Source organism: Salvelinus fontinalis, chromosome 5 (genome assembly GCF_029448725.1).
Source record: "Salvelinus fontinalis isolate EN_2023a chromosome 5, ASM2944872v1, whole genome shotgun sequence".
NCBI lineage: Eukaryota > Metazoa > Chordata > Actinopteri > Salmoniformes > Salmonidae > Salvelinus > Salvelinus fontinalis.
Window position 1 is genome coordinate 59,864,734 of NC_074669.1, and position 20,683 is coordinate 59,885,416.

The 20,683-nt window shown below is 42.2% G+C and overlaps 2 protein-coding genes across 6 annotated transcripts in view; both read left to right on the forward strand.

Moving 5' to 3' along the window:
• The window catches only part of tbck (TBC1 domain containing kinase), a 75,580-nt gene extending 70,670 nt beyond the window's left edge, over nt 1-4,910 (forward strand). For all 3 annotated transcript variants that reach the window (XM_055924051.1, XM_055924054.1, XM_055924052.1), the window contains exon 26: nt 4,511-4,910. In XM_055924051.1, the coding sequence (XP_055780026.1) occupies nt 4,511-4,621 (111 nt within the window). In that variant the 3' untranslated portion in view covers nt 4,622-4,910. The remainder of the gene's footprint in view (nt 1-4,510) is intronic.
• A 96-nt stretch (nt 4,911-5,006) lies between these two features.
• Nucleotides 5,007-20,253, forward strand: LOC129855950 (hydroperoxide isomerase ALOXE3-like). Of its 3 annotated transcripts, none has more exons than XM_055924057.1 (15): nt 5,007-7,065; nt 7,614-7,777; nt 10,003-10,210; nt 10,470-10,551; nt 10,666-10,788; nt 11,528-11,631; nt 12,183-12,355; nt 13,706-13,849; nt 15,996-16,199; nt 17,862-17,948; nt 18,225-18,394; nt 18,523-18,644; nt 18,883-18,983; nt 19,198-19,368; nt 19,521-20,253. In XM_055924057.1, the coding sequence occupies exons 2-15, from the start codon at nt 7,631-7,633 to the stop codon at nt 19,698-19,700; spliced, it is 2,016 nt and encodes a 671-aa protein (XP_055780032.1). In that variant the 5' UTR covers nt 5,007-7,065; nt 7,614-7,630; the 3' UTR covers nt 19,701-20,253. The 3 variants fall into 3 exon arrangements, with proteins under 3 accessions (XP_055780032.1, XP_055780030.1, XP_055780031.1); XM_055924055.1 differs by having other exon boundaries at nt 7,624-7,777; XM_055924056.1 differs by lacking the exon at nt 5,007-7,065 and having other exon boundaries at nt 7,075-7,777.
• Nucleotides 20,254-20,683: the final 430 nt, after the last annotated feature.

Below are 20,683 nucleotides of genomic sequence, written 5' to 3' on the forward strand. Positions count from 1 at the left end.
TTTACCTCGGCGGTGTATTCATTTGGGATTTAACCATGCATGGATGTTGTGTGTGCCTTAGTCACAGACTTACCGTCGGCTTTGAGCAGAGTGATTACGGCACGGTTACTGGTTTCTCGGGCATCACGACAGGATTAAAGATGAGGGAGCTTTGGACTGTCCTTCTGTTTGGATCCTCGCTTAAACGCTTCCTTAGAATGTGTGTGCTGCTGCAGTCTCGTTGTTGTGAGTTTCCCTCCCTTCCTCAATCTTTTTTACTTATCCTCCCTCTCTCGACACATCTTTCTTTCTCTCTCTCTTTCTCTCTTTCTCGCTTTCTCTCTTTCTCTCTCTCTCTCGCTGTCTCGCTGTCTCGCTGTCTCGCTGTCTCGCTGTCTCGCTGTCTCGCTGTCTCGCTGTCTCTCTCTAGGGTTTCAAATTTGGGGAAATGACACACTCTCTCTAATTGTTTTATATTTTTAACATTTTGTCAGGAAATGCAGCTCTGTCTCAGGTTCTGCTGTGGTGCAGTGGATGCACAGCCTTTCGTCTACAGGGAGCCAGGTTTTCCTGTGTCTCCCCTTCTCAATAGCAAGGCTGTGCTCACTGGGCCTGTACTTTGTCAAGGTTTTTCTAAGTTTTTGATCTGTAACCATGGTCAGGTAGTTAGCCACGGTGTACTGTCGATTTAGGGCCAGATAGCACTGCATTTTGCTTTGCGCTTGCGTTTCGCAATAAGCAATGTAGTTTTGACTGTGTTGTACTTTGGGTTATTCTGATTGATTGGATGTTCTGGTCCTGAGGCTTTAGTGTGTTAGTAGAAAAGGTTTGTGAACTCAAAAAAGGTTTGTGGACCAGCTGGATGAGGTTACTCTTTTCTTTGCTCAGCTCTTGGCATTGCAGGACTTGGTAATGACATGAGAGGGTGTCACTGTAGTTTAGATGTTTCCAAAACTTAATTGCTGTTTAAAAAATATATACATTAGTGGATATTGGCATAGTTCTCTCTACCATCTCTCTTTCTCTACCATCTGTCTCTTTCTCTCTCCCTACCATCTCTGTCTCTCTCTCTTTCTCTCTCCCTACCATCTCTGTCTCTCTCTCTTTCTCTCTCCCTACCATCTCTGTCTCTCTCACATTCACTTTCCATCCCTCTCTCCATTTCTCTCTGGCTGCTGTAGTTTTTCTTAATGAATGGACTGTTTGCTTGCCCTCTCCATCCCAAATAATCTGCCCTGAGGCTGGATGGAAGATCTTTTCTCATTTGGAGATTTCAACGGAAGTCTGTGACAGTCTAGTTTGAGGATATTTAAGAAATGTATTCCGTGTGCTTGTGTGGGTTCATACTGTGTGTGTGAAGCCCCCACAAGAATAGTAAACAAACAAAAAGTTGACTAACTGGGGACATTTTGCTAGTTCCCACGAGGCCAAATGCTATTTCTATGGGGTTTAGGGTTAAGGTTAGAGTTAGGGTTAGAATTATGTTTAGGAGCTAGGGTTAGTTTTAGGGTTAGGTTTTTGGGTTAGGGGAAGAGTTGGGGTTTAGGGAAAATAGTATTTTGAATGGGACTGAATGTTGTGTTCCCACAAGGTTTAGTGGTGAGGGAATTAAAGCACCTGTGATTCATTCTGGTCGAGAAGATAGAAGATGTAGCCGTGAGAAATGTGTTTTGACCTGGCAGGCTAACATGGGAATGTGTGTGTGTGTGTGTGTGTGTGTGTGTGTGTGTGTGTGTGTGTGTGTGTGTGTGTGTGTGTGTGTGTGTGTGTGTGTGTGTGTGTGTGTGTGTGTGTGTGTGTGTGTGTGTGTGTGTGTGTGTGTGTGTGTGTGTGTGTGTGTGTGTGTGTGTGTGTTTGTTTGTTTGTTTGTTTGTTTGTTTGTTTGTTTGTGAGAAATGCTGTTTGTAGAAGGACTGCAAGGTCCATAGACCCTAATGCATTAGTGATGAATGTTTGTTTACTTTCTAGTGTGCCTTCTCTCCCAGTCTGAGGGAATTCAAAATGGCACCATATTCCCATAGGGCTCTGGTCAAAAGAAGTGTGCTACGGTATGTAGGGAATGAGTTCCATTTGGGATGCACCCTAATGAGACTGGAGATGTATAACACAAAGCTAGGTCTTTAGTCGTCTACTATATCGTTTATGTCTGATAGATATTTGTATTTATTTACTGTCCATTTACAATCGGACCATGCATGAAAACATGACTGTAAATATAACAGTTTATATATACAGAGACTGCATACATTGTTACCTAGCCTCAGGAGTGAAGAACACAGAAATACGATCTTCCACCCATAGAGACGTGTCATAATAGAGATATTTATACCACAGCATTGTTGAACACTCGTTTCCGATTGGCTAGAAGGGCATTCAGGAATATAATATCTGTTTTTCATTATTTGGTTCAATCAGCACTGTCTTTGATGTCTCAGTTACACAGAATGCCAGCTGGTCCAGTTGGTCTGAAATGGCGCCCTGTTCCATATATAGTTCACAGAAACCTCTAAACAATAGAGTCTCATATGTCCACATCTTCTCATATTTTATCCACCTATTGGAATAAGTATAGGCTCTTTAAGCAATTGTAAAGAAAGGTTGTTGATGAAGAATCGTCTGTGTTATTTGAAAGAATGTGGAGGTTGTCCTCGAGCTACACTAGACACTGTACCTACTGTAGCCAACTGGACAAGACTGGATGTGTTGCAGACCACCTAACCTACAGTAACCAGAGTCTGGGAACAACCTCATTCCTCAGATGTGATGCCATAGATGTGGTGAGCAACACCAGTTGCAACAGGCTCCAGTTCTGGGGAAGTCAGAATTACGAAAAGCGCTATTACAGCATATTTTCAACACTATTTTGCTCTTTATTATGTTGAATAAACAAGATTCACCCTTATCTACATCAGGGCCTGTATCAGATGGTACTTAGATAAGAACCTGTATCAAATCAAATCAAACTTTATTTGTCATATGCGTCGAATACAACAAGTGTAGACTTTACCGTGAAATGCTTACTTACAAGCCCTTAACCGACACAGCAGTTCAAGAAGAGTTAAGAAAATATTTACCAAGTAGACTGAAATAAAAGTAATAATAAAAAGTAACACAATAAGAATAACAATAACGAGGCTATATACAGGTGGTACCGGTACTGAGTCAGTGTGCGGTGGTACAGGTTAGTTGAGGTAATTTGTACATGTAGGTAGGGGTGGAGTGACTATGCATAGATGATACCTAGATAAGAACCTCTATCAGATGATACCTACATCAGGGCCTGTATCAGATGATACCTACATCGGGGCCTGTATCAGATGATACCTACATCGGGGCCTGTATCAGATGATGCCTACATCGGGGCCTGTATCAGATGATGCCTACATCGGGGCCTGTATCAGATGATGCCTACATCGGGGCCTGTATCAGATGATGCCTACATCGGGGCCTGTATCAGATGATGCCTACATCGGGGCCTGTATCAGATGATGCCTACATCGGGGCCTGTATCAGATGATGCCTACATCGGGGCCTGTATCAGATGATGCCTACATCGGGGCCTGTATCAGATGATGCCTACATCGGGGCCTGTATCAGATGATGCCTACATCGGGGCCTGTATCAGATGATGCCTACATCGGGGCCTGTATCAGATGATGCCTACATCGGGGCCTGTATCAGATGATGCCTACATCGGGGCCTGTATCAGATGATGCCTACATCGGGGCCTGTATCAGATGATGCCTACATCGGGGCCTGTATCAGATGATGCCTACATCGGGGCCTGTATCAGATGATGCCTACATCGGGGCCTGTATCAGATGATGCCTACATCGGGGCCTGTATCAGATGATGCCTACATCGGGGCCTGTATCAGATGATGCCTACATCGGGGCCTGTATCAGATGATGCCTACATCGGGGCCTGTATCAGATGATGCCTACATCGGGGCCTGTATCAGATGATGCCTACATCGGGGCCTGTATCAGATGATGCCTACATCGGGGCCTGTATCAGATGATGCCTACATCGGGGCCTGTATCAGATGATGCCTACATCGGGGCCTGTATCAGATGAAAATTGCAGAAACTAGACTACTGCATGTTCTCTAAGTACGCAGAGACCTCCTTCGTCAGTACACTCTCTCTCTCTTCTCTTGAATGTTGTGGTACATTTTCCATGTTGTTAATGGTCTGCCTTGGTCTTGTTGACCCCCTTCCTGTTTGGTAAATGTTCCTCCGTGTTGTTAATGGTTTGCCTTGGTCTTGTTGACCCCCTTCCTGTTTGGTAAATGTTCCTCCATGTTGTTAATGGTTTGCCTTGGTCTTGTTGACCCCCTTCCTGTTTGATAAATGTTCCATGTTGTTAATGGTTTGCCTTGGTCTTGTTGTCCCCCCTCCCCTCCAGTTTGGTAAATGTTCCTCCATGTTGTTAATGGTTTGCCTTGGTCTTGTTGTCCCCCCTCCCCTCCAGTTTGATAAATGTTCCATGTTGTTAATGGTTTGCCTTGGTCTTGTTGTCCCCCCTCCAGTTTGCGACTCACCTGGTGAAGGTAAACTACCCTCGGGTGACCACCCTGGACGGAGGCATCAACAAGATGAAGCCCACAGGCCTCCTCACTGTCCCCTCCCCCCAGATCTGATCAGAGACCACACCCGCCAGCTGCCAAACAAACTCGGTCCCGCCCACACAAACAAAAGGGAACCGATCGTTCATAGTCTACCAACGGGCATTCTTTTTTTCTTCTTTTATATAAACTTGTCGTAAGAACATTTTGAAAATATCTGCTTGTGTTTCTGTATATTGTTTTTCTTTTAGATTTCATAATTTGATGTAACAGTCTCTTTTTTTTATTCTTACGTTGTAGTACTGTATGTATGTGCTCAGATGTCACGGCATTAAAATGACAGATCAGCTCCTCACTGTACAAAGTGTCTGACTTCTGTTTGCATAAGAGATAAGAAAGGGTGTATCATTTGAAGATATAAGGGAAGAGGTCACATTGATAAAATGTTGAGGTCTTCCGTCTCATCATAAAAGAGAACTCAAGGGTTGTGTTGATAGTTGACATACAGGCGGTGTTGCATCAAAAGCATTGTACTACTCACAGTTCATGTCTGCTATCACTGCTCAGTGCGTATGTAAGTGTTTTCATGTTAACATAGTGTATTTACAAAGTTTAATCTTTAAAATCTATTATTACAACCATATGGGCCTCATACTGTAGACACACTAAGCTCACTGTAAACCTAGCTCCATGATAAAGACATATATTGGTTTGATCTTTTTGACCTCAAACCTGACCCTGTCTACCCTGCGCCTGTGTCTGTTCTGCAGGAATCCCTGTATTATGTACACAGTAAAGGTAATATACAGATTGCATATGTAATTACTGCAGTCCCTGCAACTCCATTTCTGAACAGAAAGGCAGCATACAGTAGGTGGGATTTGTCCTGTTACGACCCAAATAGATGTCCCAGTGGGCAAACTTTTACATTTTCTGGTTTTCAACTGACTTTCTGGTTGAGAAGACGTCATGCAACCAGGTAAAGATGTACTTTATGACGAAATGGAGACGTTGTGGGAAAGATATCGTATTTTGGTTGTTATCGGATCTGTTGTTTTTCTGGTTGCTAAGAAGACGTAAACGTTAAATAAAATGTGTTTTATTTGATTAGAATTCTTTGAAAGATCTGCTGTCCTGGGGGCTGGTCTCGTGGTAGTGCTGTTATACCCTTTGTCCCTGGAGGCAAGGGTTCAATTCCCGGCTGTGCCACTTTCCGACCTCGATCCCTTTCTTTAATCTCCCCTACTATCTCAACTACTTCTACCTGTTAGCTGTCAACAAAAACTATAAAATACTGGAAGGAGAATACTTCAAGAGAATGGAATTCCATAGGCTAACCTGACCTGCACTTTATCTGCTTCCTGATGTTACCAAGTAAAAGTTCCTAGTTTGAATGTAAAAAAAAAAAAGGGCAATCACTACTTAGGCTGCTTAAAGTAACATGCTTTTCCACACTTTACTGTATATTTATACAGTAGCCTATGTTATTCGGCAACCCTTTTCCATCAGCAGAGGGCCTCACACAGAGGAGGCTGGTATGAGGAGCTATAGGAGGATGGGATCATCGTAAAGACTGCAGTAAATGGATTGGCATAAAACACATCAAACATATGAAAACCACGTTTGACCCCGTTCTATTGATTCCGTTCCAGCCATTACGATGAGCTGTTCCTCCTATAGCTCCTCCCACCAGCCTCCTCTGGCCTCACCTATTCTTTGGAATTTGCCATGAAGGATATGCGATAAGATGCAAGTTAGTGATACGTATTGACTGGGTATGTGTCCTGCCAAAAAACACAATGGATGTTGCATCATCAGTGTGAGTAGGAAGGATTTGGAGGCTGTCCTGGCGTAGCAATCTACGGCACTGCATCTCAATGCAAGAGGCATCACTACAGTTCCTGGGTCGAATCCAGGCTGGATCACATCCAGCCGTGATTGGGAGTCCCTTGGCCCAGCGTCGTCCGGGTTTGGCCGGGGTAGGCTGTCATTGTAAATAAGTGTTTGTTCTTAAATGACTTGCCTAGTTAAATAAATGTTACATAAAAAAGAATACTGTACAGTATTGTGTATATATAGTACTAACTTGATATAGTAACTGCACAAGACTCGTAAAATCCTGTTTGGATATCTTGCAGACCACCTAAACAGAGTCTGTGACAATGCAATTTCCCACATGTAACTTGCATTGCAGTGCTGAGCAAACATTTAACCGCATGCCCTCAGAATTGGGAAATTGATGTTACAACACCCTTTCAACCACGGCTCAACCTTTACAAGCAGATTCAACACTTCTGCTGTGTATTTACAATAGGTGATTGGGCAACGCTTTGCTATCAACAGTGCCAGAATTTATCATGCAGGATATGCAAGGTCAATGGTGGGAAGTAACACCCAGATATGTACATATGGTTCTACACACACCTCCAGCCAGGTATAAAACGAGCAGTAGGGAAGGTGATCATTACATGCATGTTAAGGCACAGTTAACAGGGTACTACAAACTATCAACCAATCAGGTAAGGGAACACTGAATGTTTTATTTTTGATAATATGGAAGACATTTTCATCAAGCAAAAGAGCACAGATGTGTGCAAGAAATACAGTTAAACTTGATGTGCAGCGTGATTTCATGTTTTGTTTTCTTCAACTGTGTAGAATGAGGAGACTATTTAACCAGAGATCAGTGTACTGAGCCATGATATGTGTGCATTGTGTGCATTGCGTGCACACAATGCAATGGGTATATTGGATAATATGCACATTGAATAAGCATATTACTCCTGTCTATGGTTCATTTGCTCACTATCAGTTGCTCACTATCATTTGCTCACTATCATTTGCTGGTGCAAAATGTTCCCCTACATGCTGTGTGTATGCAATAACTGTGGCTTTGCAAGTTTATTATTCAAGCAAGAATACCCTCAAAAAAATGATTTTGTTATATTAAAATGGATCAACAGATATCATGCAAGTCTTAATATTTGCAGAAATGTTTGCACCGTCTACATTGAATGAAATGTTGTTTGCTGTGCAGTCTCAGTGTGTGCAGATAAGCCTATCATAGTGTTTTTCAGAGTCAAAATGGCAAGATACAAGGTGACTGTGCACACACACAACATCGCAACTGCCACCACGATGAACAACGTCTTCATCAAGCTGGTTGGCGAAAAAGGAGAGAGTAAGCGCACGTGGCTCACTAGCTTGACCGGAGGCTTCTATCAAGGCACGGTAAGTCAGTCATGCTCCTATCAGTACTAAGACATATTTCTCTCTAAATCTAGAATCCTTAATTGAAACAATAACAAAGAGGCGCCCCGCCTCTGTTTTGGTAAAAAGCTGAGGGATGGGCTTGTAGAAATGTCACACACATGTCACACACACTCAAACACATAGAAAAATGTATACTTTTAACCATGTTTTGTGGCTATAGCTTAGTGTTTGTTTACATTTACATTGTTTACAAACATTGGGTTCTGATTGGGTACGACAGTTGAACTAAGAAATTATAAAATACACTGCTCAAAAAAATAAAGGGAACACTTAAACAACACAATGTAACTCCAAGTCAATCACACTTCTGTGAAATCAAACTGTCCACTTAGGAAGCAACACTGATTGACAATATATTTCACATGCTGTTGTGCAAATGGAATAGAGAAAAGGTGGAAATTATAGGCAATTAGCAAGACACCCCCAAAAAATGAGTGATTCTGCAGGTGGTGACCACAGACCACTTCTCAGTTCCTATGCTTCCTGGCTGATGTTTTGGTCACTTTTGAATGCTGGCGGTGCTCTCACTCTAGTGGTAGCATGAGATGGATTCTACAACCCACACAAGTGGCTCAGGTAGTGCAGTTCATCCAGGATGGCACATCAATGCGAGCTGTGGCAAAAAGGTTTGCTGTGTCTGTCAGCGTAGTGTCCAGAGCATGGAGGCGCTACCAGGAGACAGGCCAGTACATCAGGAGACGTGGAGGAGGCCGTAGGAGGGCAACAACCCAGCAGCAGGACCGCTACCTCCGCCTTTGTGCAAGGAGGTGCACTGGCAGCGCCCTGCAAAATGACCTCCAGCAGGCCACAAATGTGCATGTGTCAGCATATGGTCTCACAAGGGGTCTGAGGATCTCATCTCGGTACCAATTGGCAGTCAGGCTACCTCTGGCGAGCACATGGAGGGCTGTGCGACCCCACAAAGAAATGCCACCCCACACCATGACTGACCCATCGCCAAACCGGTCATGCTGGAGGATGTTGCAGGCAGCAGAACGTTCTCCACGGCGTCTCCAGACTCTGTCACGTCTGTCACATGTGCTCATGTGCTCAGTGTGAACCTGCTTTCATCTGTGAAGAGCACAGGGCGCCAGTGGCGAATTTGCCAATCTTGGTGTTCTCTGGCAAATGCCAAACGTCCTGCACGGTGTTGGGCTGTAAGCACAACCCCCACCTGTGGACGTCGGGCCCTCATACCACCCTCATGGAGTCTGTTTCTGACCGTTTGAGCAGACACATGCACATTTGTGGCCTGCTGGAGGTCATTTTGCAGGGCGCTGCCAGTGCACCTCCTTGCACAAAGGCGGAGGTAGCGGTCCTGCTGCTGGGTTGTTGCCCTCCTACTGCCTCCTCCACGTCTCCTGATGTACTGGCCTGTCTCCTGGTAGCGCCTCCATGCTCTGGACACTACGCTGACAGACACAGCAAACCTTTTTGCCACAGCTCGCATTGATGTGCCATCCTGGATGAACTGCACTACCTGAGCCACTTGTGTGGGTTGTAGACTCCGTCTCATGCTACCACTAGAGGGAGAGCACCGCCAGCATTCAAAAGTGACCAAAACATCAGCCAGGAAGCATAGGAACTGAGAAGGGGTCTGTGATCACCACCTGCAGAATCACTCCTTTTTTGGGGGTGTCTTGCTAATTGCCTATAATTTCCACCTTTTGTCTATTCCATTTGCACAACAGCATGTGAAATTTATTGTCAATCAGTGTTGCTTCCTAATTGGACAGTTTGATTTCACAGAAGTGTGATTGACTTGGAGTTACATTGTGTTGTTTAAGTGTTCCCTTTATTTTTTTGAGCAGTGTATATTCTTCAAGAATCTATGAGTCCAAAAAATGGATGTAGCAACAAATGATTCTAGCTTCAATAAGACTTACCATTTGCATTTTTCAAATACTGTCCTCAAAACACACCCAAACGCTCCCAATATGTTCATACACTAATAGTGTATATGACATGAAGACTTTGTATCCTGTATGTTGGGCCCTTACGTAATAATACTGGTAGTACAGGATTAGTTATATTTGCCATTGTTATTAGCTTTCTCACACAGTCCAGGTTCTGCTCTCTCTCACTCTCTGCCCCTCCCTTTTTCTCTCACTCCCTCCATCTCATTCCCTCCATCTATCTCTCACTTCCTCCATCTCTCTCTCTCTCCCCCGCTCTCTCTGCAGGCGTCTCGTGAATTCGACGTGGTGTGCCCTTCCTCCCTCGGCACGCTGGTGCTGATAGAGCTGGACAAACAGCCCCTCCCACTCTTCCCCCAGGACGCCTGGTTCCCGTCCAAGGTTATCGTGACGACGCCAGAGGGAGACACATGCCAGTTCCCTATCTACCGTTGGATTATGGACAAGGAGGTGCACCTGTTCAGAGAGGGCACAGGTCAGCACGGTGTGACGTTATGAAACAACATCACATGCAGACGTGTCAGAATGAGTAATGCATGGGAAAAAAGTGGATACTTGCAACCATTGTGAGGGGGAGGCATTTCCTTTGTGTGTGCACGCTGTCACTAAGTTTTAAAAGCTACTTTGCCTCTTAGGGTCACAGTACATACAGTAATACATGCAACACTGGTTCTGAAGGATTAGTGCAATAATACGTGTGATTAACTTGATTTATTGTTTTTTATATTTTTCAGCTAAAAGACTCTGTGATGAAACTAATCATCTTGCCAGGTACAGCAGAGAAAAAGAGATGAAGAAGAGAACTGAGCAATACTGGTAGGTGCTGTGGTCTTTCGTCCTAGCTGCCCAGTCTGTCTGTTATATCTGACCAACCTCCATATATTTCCTGCTCCTCCCCTTTCTCCTGCTCCTCCTGCTCCTCCTACTCAGCTGGGATACCTACAAGGAGGGTTTCCCCGGCAGCATGAAGGCAGACAACCCTCTGGATCTTCCCAGCGAGATCCAATTCTCGTTCACCAAGGCCACCCAGTTCCTCTTCACCGCCGCCACCGGGTGAGTTCCTCACCAAAGCCAAATGTACACCCGACTTGAGTACACAACACGAGAATGCAATGTGCTACTCATAATGGTTTCCCTATGTGATAAGTGGCAGAATGAGGAATTGGCGTGCTCAACTCGAAAGTCTGTAGTAACAAAAGGTTGTTGGGTGCCGGGTTCAAAAGGCATACACTGGGGGGGAACCCCACAAAAACCCTCATTCACTAAAATATTCTTAACGTTTTAATGTATTTTTACTCAGTAGAAGTTGTGAAAAATAGTAGAACAATGTATGTGAATAATGAATGTAAATTATGATTGTGAAAAAAGATTCTACAATGTTCCATCATTTATAACTATGTGTGAATGCCTTATTTTTCTCCAAACGCTGATGAAGGCTGTCGCCCAAATGTGTCTGATTGCTCTGACCTCTCCTGCTGATAATTACATTCAAATGTAAGAATAGTTCAGTGCGGATTTGAGCTTTTTTCCTTTGTCCAGTACTTGGTGAGTTTAACGTTTTGGGTTGCACACACTTGCATATTTTTGCGACTATGCAGGACAGCCATTGTTGCGTTAGCGTATTGCGTTGCGTACGTCGGGCATAACTCATCCTCTAAGGACAGTTCAAATAGTACTTCCTGCAGCCGATCATTAAAACTCTTCTAAAGTATTCCATTCATTTATATTGTTGAGTTGTACATTTGCTCTGTGAAGCTCATCTTGACATAGTTCCTTGTCTTCCATTGTGTAGGATCACTGAGCTGAAATTGAAGGGGTATTCCAACAGCAAGAAGAACTGGAAAAACATTGATGAAATCAGCAAAGTCTTCTGCTGCAATAAAACTGTCATCTCAGGTGAGTGCATTTCATAGGTGCATTTGCAGTATTAACTCCAGGGGCCTGTTTATTAGGTGGTAAACGTTTTGAAACAAAGTGAAAGGGGAAAGTAATACTACTTGAATATGTCCAATAAAAATATGCATACAGTACTAGTCAAAGGTTTGGACACACCTACTCAGTCAAGTTTTTTTTTCATTTTCACTATTTTCTACATTTTAGAATAATAGTGAAGACATCAAAACTATGAAATAACACATATGGAATCATGTCGTAGCCAAAAAAGTGTTTAACAAATATTTTATATTTGAGATTCTTCAAAGTAGCAACCCTTTGGCTTGATGACAGCTTTGCACACGCTTGGCATTCTCTCAACCAGCTTCAAACTTTTGACTGGTTCACTATATACTGAAAACGACCCTGGTTTACTAGGCATCATGTGGAAGAAAACAGACTGAAACAGGGAGGGAATACCTGTCCAATAAGAAACTCTTGATTTTGTTTTCTGTTGCAGAAGGTTTTGTTTCGGTGTGCACTAATTAATACAACCTAGAATTTCCTCCTTCCAGACTACGCACAGGAGCACTGGAAGGAAGATGAGTTTTTCGGGTACCAGTATCTGAACGGCTGCAACCCCATGTTGATCCGTCGCTGCTCGCAGTTGCCGGCAAATTTCCCCGTCACAGAAGACATGGTCAAGCCCTCTCTTCGTGGATCGTCCAGCCTCCTAAGGGAATTGCAGGTACTGTACAGTATGTCAAAATGGGACTCTTTGGTAAAATAAATGAATTGTTAAAAGTTGCCTAAATTATTGCAGTACCACTTATATTATGGGTGGCGCTGGACTAGGGGCAGTCCTCTTGGACCTAGGTGAATATCTTAGATTTTCCCAATTATCAATGGAAGTCAATGGAGATCCCTTTGTTGGATGTCTAGACGTCCACTTTCTCGGACCATCAGAGGCATGTACCAGATTCCTTTTTGGACCTCCAGATGACTTTTGTGGAGGTCCATTCAGTATGTTTCTCAATAGCTAGGTTTCCATCCAATTGGCGACAGATTTTCATGCAAATATTCTCAAACCCGCATAAAAATAATATGCACATTTCCCCACGATAGATGTTTCCATCAAACTGACCTGTTGCGGATATAAGGCTGTGTGATGACGTAGTTCACATAAAAAATAACCTTTGTGGTTAAATTACCATGTACTTAAACATAAAAAATAAAAACATGTAAATGGCATTTCCATGGCATTTTCAACTCTGATGGCTTTGTCACAATTATCTTTCTGTTATATAGCGAATGTGCCCACTCTGGTCTTGCCACGTGCACTCTAGCCAACAGCTGGCAGATACAGTGCAGGTATAGCCTACATGATGACATTATTATATGGACAAAAAATATTATTTTATACTTATCAACGGCAGTCAAGCATCGGTCATCATGTCACCAGAAAAAGACCCTCAATATTTATTGGACAGGAGCATCAATATCAATACTGTGCACTTTCACCACCCTGTGAAGTTCATCATAACTTATTTCATCTGTAGACTAATCAACTGCATGTGTTCCCGAGTCGTAGTGAGAGGACCACACAACATATCATCATGTGACTTTACTTAGATATGATGGTTAATATATCATTTTTTGCACATTAAAGTGCCATTCCACCACCATTTCTCTCATTATACATTTTACTGACACAAAAATATCCCACCATGTCTAGCATTCTTTGTTTTGTTGACATGCTGAAAGATTACAGACAAATATTCTGTTTCCTTCAGGCTTGTCGTGACATTTTCTATCCAACATGTACTTCAAAAATGTTGGATGGAAACCTGGTCACTGAAAAAATGAAAAACATCCCTGTACTACTTTCTTTGATGTTTTTGTGGGGGGATGGAAACCCTAAAATCCGAGAAAGTAATCGCAAAAATAACTTTATTGGATGTTTTTTGGGATAATCCTAGTAAAACACTGAGCTAAAATAGCTGTTCCATTCCAAAATATCAAGAAAGTGAACCGTAATCCTAACCTGTTGCATTGTAACTTTTGGATTTATTCTCCCATGTCATCCAATCCCAAACAGAGCGGCAACATATTCCTGCTTGACTACAAGAACCTGGATGGATTAAAGGCAAACGTGATCAATAGGAAAAAACAGTACATGGCGGCTCCTCTGGTCCTGCTCTACAGAACCCCTAATGACAAGCTGGTTCCCATCGCCATCCAGGTAAGGTTGACCTAACTAACTTTGAAGTGAAGACCACAGTCAGGGAGACCATTACAAGTGAGAGAGTCTGTAAACCCATCATGATTCAATCTCATTTAGAGAGCCCACTTACCCGTGGAGGCTGGTGGAGGTAGAAATGCAGAGTACAGGCTCATTACTACCGTTCCCTTCTTTACATTCCAAACATTATGACGAGCCCATCCTCCCCATGTTTCCCCCCACCAGCCTCCACTGTATCTGACAGCGCCCAAAGAAAATATGTTTGATATTGTCTTCAAATGCTTTTAATTAATGCATTACACACTTAGAACATCTGGTTAATCAAGGGTTCTTTGGGAAGGGTGATGGTTTTATGTGAAGCCTTTGAGTCCTTCAATGCTTCTTTGGAGTTCAGAAAAGGGCTCTTTCCTCTTTTTGTGATAATTCAAATGTGTTTGGGGGGGGGGGGGGGCAGCTCATAATTATTTGGGGTGTGGTTTGATCAAGGCTCGTTTTGAGTGACAGTGTCATTCCAGTTTATCTGTTGTGTTATTATGTCATTACATGTTAAATATGACCAGTGAAAGTGTCTTGTGAAATATGTAAAGGATAATCAACGACTATGTGTTCTCTGGAAAATAATGAATAATGAGGTGTGTTCCACAACGCACTAGCAGAGTAGAACTAACCTTCCACAGAGTTACATTTTTTTCCAGAGTACGCATAGAGCCCCGAGTTGATTATCCCTTTTATACCATGGCTATAATTTAGCACATTTACTGCTAGAAATGTGTTCATTTGCAGGGATAAATGAGTTCAACATCCACTGAAATAGCTAGCAAGTTTACTAGATAGCGACACTAGATGCCTGGGTAACCAAAAGGACTTGGTAGTTTAGCTAACCAAACCATCAGTCCTAGCTTGCTATTATGAATTCTAATTCAACAATGCAAATAACATTTGCGCATAGCCTACAGCCATGTGTGCATTGTTGAGCTTATAATATGAATTACATGAAGAATTTTTTTTTTTAACAAATGTATCAACAGTTTAAGCTAAACGGTCTGAGCTGTTGCGTCAGCCTATTGCATTTGTACATGTTTGATGTGCAGTGGTTGTGTGCATTTTGAATCTGTCCGTCTTTTGAACCGTAGACATGTATCATCCCAGCGATGACGGGAAGCCCTTACTTATAAAGACATAACAAGCAGGCTATTTGGTTGTAATTGTAACGTTGCAACATTTTCTAGACTACCTACCAGAGGGTGTCCAACCATCCTCCAGGAGAGCCTTGTTGTATTTTCTAGACTACCTACCAGAGGGTGTCCAACCATCCTCCAGGAGAGCCTTGTTGTATTTTCTAGACTACCTACCAGAGGGTGTCCAACCATCCTCCAGGAGAGCCTTGTTGTATTTTCTAGACTACCTACCAGAGGGTGTCCAACCATCCTCCAGGAGAGCCTTGTTGTATTTTCTAGACTACCTACCAGAGGGTGTCCAACCATCCTCCAGGAGAGCCTTGTTGTATTTTCTAGACTACCTACCAGAGGGTGTCCAACCATCCTCCAGGAGAGCCTTGTTGTATTTTCTAGACTACCTACCAAGGGTGTCCAACCATCCTCCAGGAGAGCCTTGTTGTATTGTCTAGACTACCTACCAAGGGTGTCCAACCATCCTCCAGGAGAGCCTTGTTGAATTTGGAGACTGCCTTACCTATGGTCAATAAAAAGATAGGAATGCATTTCATTTTGTAAAGTGGTTCCTTGCAACATACAATGATGTACAAATGGTGTTACAGACCATTTTTTGTGTCTTGAGCTTTTGGACAAGTAAATTTTTTTTCCTACTTGAACAAAGGACAGGTGGCTAAAAAAGTGAATGTCAAGCCCTGAACCAGAAAGGGTTGAAACGATAGCAGAACCCTTTTTGGTGCTATATAGATTTTCTTTTTTTTAAATAGTTATTTATAGAACCTTAGGACAGGGTTCTTTATAGCACCATTATCATTCCATTTATAACCTTATGGTTATTTATAGTACCTTCAAAAAAGGGTTCTATGTAGCACCAAAAAGGAATCTGCTATTGTTATTATTTGTATTTTTGTATTAAACAGGGATTATGTTGCTGGTACCATCTATGGGGTCCCTAACACTCTCTCTCTCCACAGCTGAAGCAGAAGCCTGCAAAAGACAACCCCATCTTCCTTCCTACTGACTCTGAGTATGACTGGCTCCTGGCCAAGATCTTTGTGAGGAGCGCTGACTTTCAAGAGCACCAGCTCAACGTCCACCTGCTGCGCACTCACCTCCTGGCTGAGGTGTTCGCCGTAGCACTGCTGCGCAACATGCCCATGGTGCACCCTCTCTACAAGGTACATAACACAGCACAGCATAGCATAACCCCAGGAGGTTGTTGGCACCCTAATTGGGGAGGATGGGCTCGTGGTAATTGCTGGAGCGGAAAGAGTGGAATTTGATCAAAACACATGGTTTCCATGTCTTAGCATACCATAATATGGCATAGCATAACATAATATATCAGAGCATAACATACTATAACCTAATATAGCATAACATAATATAACATAATATAACATAACATATCGTAGCATAACATAATATGACATAATATAGCATAACATAATATATCATAGCATAACATAATATAGCATAACATAGCATAAAATAGCATAGAATAACGTAACCTAATAATGCATAGCATAAGATAAGATAACAAAATATAGCATAAAAAACATAATATAACATAACGTAATGTATCATAGCATAATATAACATAACATAATATATCATAGCATAACATAATATTACATAATATAGCATAACATAATATAACATAACATAATATAGCATAACATAATATAACAAAATTTAGCATACCATAATATATCATAGCATAATATAACATATAGCATAGCATAATATAACATATAGCATAGCATAATATAGCATAACATAATATATCATAACATAACATAATATAACATAATATAGCATAACATAATATAACATAATATATCATAGCATAACATAATATAGCATAACATAGCATAAAATAGCATAGAATAACATAACATAATAAAGCATAGCATAAGATAACATAATATATCATAGCATAATATATTATATCATAGCATAGAAGAATATAGCATAGCATAACATAACATAATATAGCATAGCATGTCCAGTTAGTGCTCCGAGGTGCGCCAAATACAAGAGGTGTAGACCTTACCGTGAAATGCTTACTTACCAACAATGCAGTTAAGTAAATAGAGTTAAGAAAATATTTACTAAATAAAATAAAGTTAAAAAAGTAACACAATAAAATAACAATAACGAGGCTATATATAGGCGTACCGGTACCGAGTCAATGTGCGGGGATACAGGTTACTCGAGGTAATTGAGGTAATTTGTACATGTAGGCAGTGGTAAAGTGAGGGTTGAGGTCAATATAAATAGTGGCCATTTAATTGATCGTTCAACAGTCTTATGGCTTGTGGGTAAAAGCTGTTAATGAGCCTTTTGGACCTAAACTTGGCGCTCCAGTACCGCTTGCCGTGCGGTAGCAGAGAGAACAGTCTATGACTTGGGTGACTGGAGTCTTTGACAATTTTTGGGGCCTTCCTATGACACCTTCCTATTATATAGGTCCTGGATGGCAGGAAGCTTGGCCCCAGTGATGTACTGGGCCGTACACACTACCCTCTGTAGCGACTTACAGTCGGATGCCGAGCAGTTGTCATACCAGGCAGTGATGCAACCGGTCAGGATGCTCTCAATGGTGCAGCTGTAGAACTTTTGGCAAATCTTTTCAGTCTCCTGAGGGGGAATAGGCATTGTCGTGCCCTCTTCCCGACTGTCTTGGTGTGTTTGGACCATGACAGAGGATAATGACACATGAAAGTATAATACACTTATTTCTAATGTGGTCCTCCAGACAGTCCTTACTAATGCCAGTTTCTCTCTTGGGATTGTTGACCATCCATCCTTCTCTCCACCCTGGTTTACTGCTTTAGCTTCTGATTCCACACACCCGCTACTCCCTCCAGATCAACCTCTTGGCCCGGGCATTGCTAATAGCTGATGAAGGAGTTTTCACTCAGGTAGGCTACTGACTGGACTGTTTCCATAGAAGTGTGTGGTGTCCATATTAGGAATCACACATCCATGGAAGTTGTGTCAGAGTCAGCATACATGCGGTTGTATGTCTTGTAGTGAACCTACAGTACCCCTAAGTATGGTCACTTGGCCCTCCGGGTCAGCATACTTGCTGGTAGGTTCACTATCTCTCATAGAACCAGTGTAATATTGCAGCTTAGTTAAAGTACATTATAATGTTACAGAATTATGTAATCAAGTAACTTTAAGTGACGTTGTAGTTTGCTGCTTCGGGCGGAGAGGGGATGATTGAGATCCTGAGGAGATCTGTGGCCTCATTGACCTACAGCTCCCTCTGTGTGCCGGAAGACATCACTGCACGAGGTCTGGAGTCAATCCCCAACAACTACTACAGGGATGATGGACTCAAGCTGTGGGACATCATCCACAGGTAGGCTACAACAGACCTACATGGTAGTACTGTATCATCCGCTGGTAGAATCTAGAGTGAAAGTATAGCTCTACATAGATATGATATCTTCTTCTTCCTTCGTTCTTCCGTTGTCGTCTTCGGTATAGGTTTGTAGAGGAAGTGATTAGTTTCTATTACAAGAGTGACTCAGAGGTCCGGGAAGACCAGGAACTACAGAACTGGATCAAGGATATCTTTGACCATGGCTTCCTGGCCCAAGAATGCACAGGTGACGATGTACAGGGTAATAGTGTGTGTGTGTGGGGGGGGGGGGGCGTAATGACTTAATGATGTATGGGTAAATGTCTTGTTTTTACCAATATGTTTTTTTGTTTCTGGACCATAACTTCCTCGGCATAACTCACAACTCCCATGGACGTGACTGTCCTATAGTAACAGTCCACCCAGCTCCCCTGGCATAACTCCATTCATCACACACCTCTCTCGGTTCTTATCTTTCTGTCCAGGAATCCCTCAGTCTTTCTCCACTGTGCCAGAGGTCGTCAAGTTCGTCACCGTGGTGATCTTCACCTGCTCAGGCCAACATTCTGCTGTCAACTCTGGACAGGTGGGTGTAGCATAGCCCATACTTTTCTCAAGTGTGTTATTAATCTAAATCTAAGCACTACTGACATTATCTGCCTCCTCTACCATTTAGGAAGAGACATATTTGTAAAAGTGTTGCAAGGTTTTTTCTGTAATTCCTTGCCACTATCATATTATTTCAGAATAGCACTATATTGGATGTCAGTAATAACCAGTCATTCTTCTTCGTGTTACAGTATGACTATGGTGGCTGGATGCCCAACACCCCCATCTCCCTGAAACAGCCACCTCCCACCACTAAGGGGCAGTCTACTGAGAGCACCATGCTGGAGACCTTCCCCGATGTCGGCACAACAGCACAGGGCATGTCCACCATGTGGCTCCTTAGCAAGCAATCCAGTGACTTTGTGAGTCTGCCATGTTTCATGAACTAAAATCAATATCATCTAGGCCCGAAATTCTATATTTATGTACAAAATATCATATTTAAGTGTCCTTTTTAATGTAAATGATATTGTAACTATCAATATTTTTCTAACTGATTATTCTCCATATGCAGGTGGCCCTTGGCCAGTACCCAGAGGAGCACTTCAACGAGATACCACCCTGCAGGATGATTCAGAAATTCCAGACGGAGCTGAAGGTCTTCAGCGAGACCGTCAATGCCAGGAACTCTGGGCTACCAGTGCCATACACCTATATGGACCCTGCTGTGGTGGAGAACAGTGTGGCCATTTAGATAAGCCAAAGTCCTAGACCAGGGTCCAGTTCATTAGGCACTAATTGGAAGAAACCACCTTATTTTTGTTGTCCTTTGTTTAGCTCTTTAAAATGTTTTCCATTGCGTGCCCTGATGAACACGACCCAATGATTCTGGAGGCATGCAATACTAAACATTCTAAAATCTACAAAATGTATTGAGTATGTCAATTTTTGGAGCTTTGCTAAACTAATGTCCCACTTCAATCAGATAAAGGGAAATCGCACTGCGGGTTTTAACTGTGTTAAACCAACACACACCTCCACATGGTGTCCCTCTCACGGACATAGACCTTGTTGATGTTATTACTACCTTTGTACGTTTTAATGGATGTTAAGAAATACAGGGACTTTCTGACGGATTCTTTTCTGGTGCCATATAACTAACGACGACAGGGACTCCTGGTGAAAATGAGCTCTCCTGCTAAATGATGTGACACTGAAATGTTGATTAACAGTAAACAAGTATCAGAATAATATGAGAGAACAATAGGTGTGACTCTCGTTTGCAATTAAAAGCGAATCATTTTTTATATTTTCTTATTGTGGTATTTGCCTCATCTCATTTTGCTTGAAGCCCTGTCTCCCTCCCTCATGTATTAAATTTTAAAAAATACACGCGTAAAACGATTAGAAAATTATATGAATTCCAGACATTAAAAAAAATAAAAAGTTTCTTTTTTTTAAGGCTGGATCAGCTTGATATTTCGGAAAGATTGTTGCTTCCATCAACATAATTTTCTGCATAATTTCCAATCCCCCATATATTTTTGGGGTAAATATATATACATGTATATCCATATACATACATACATACATACATACTCATATATATACACATATGCATACAAAAACATGCATACATATATACATACACGTACATATACAGTTGAAGTTGGAAGTTTACATACACCTTAGCAAAATGCATTTAAACTCAGTTTTTCACAATTCCTGACATTTAAA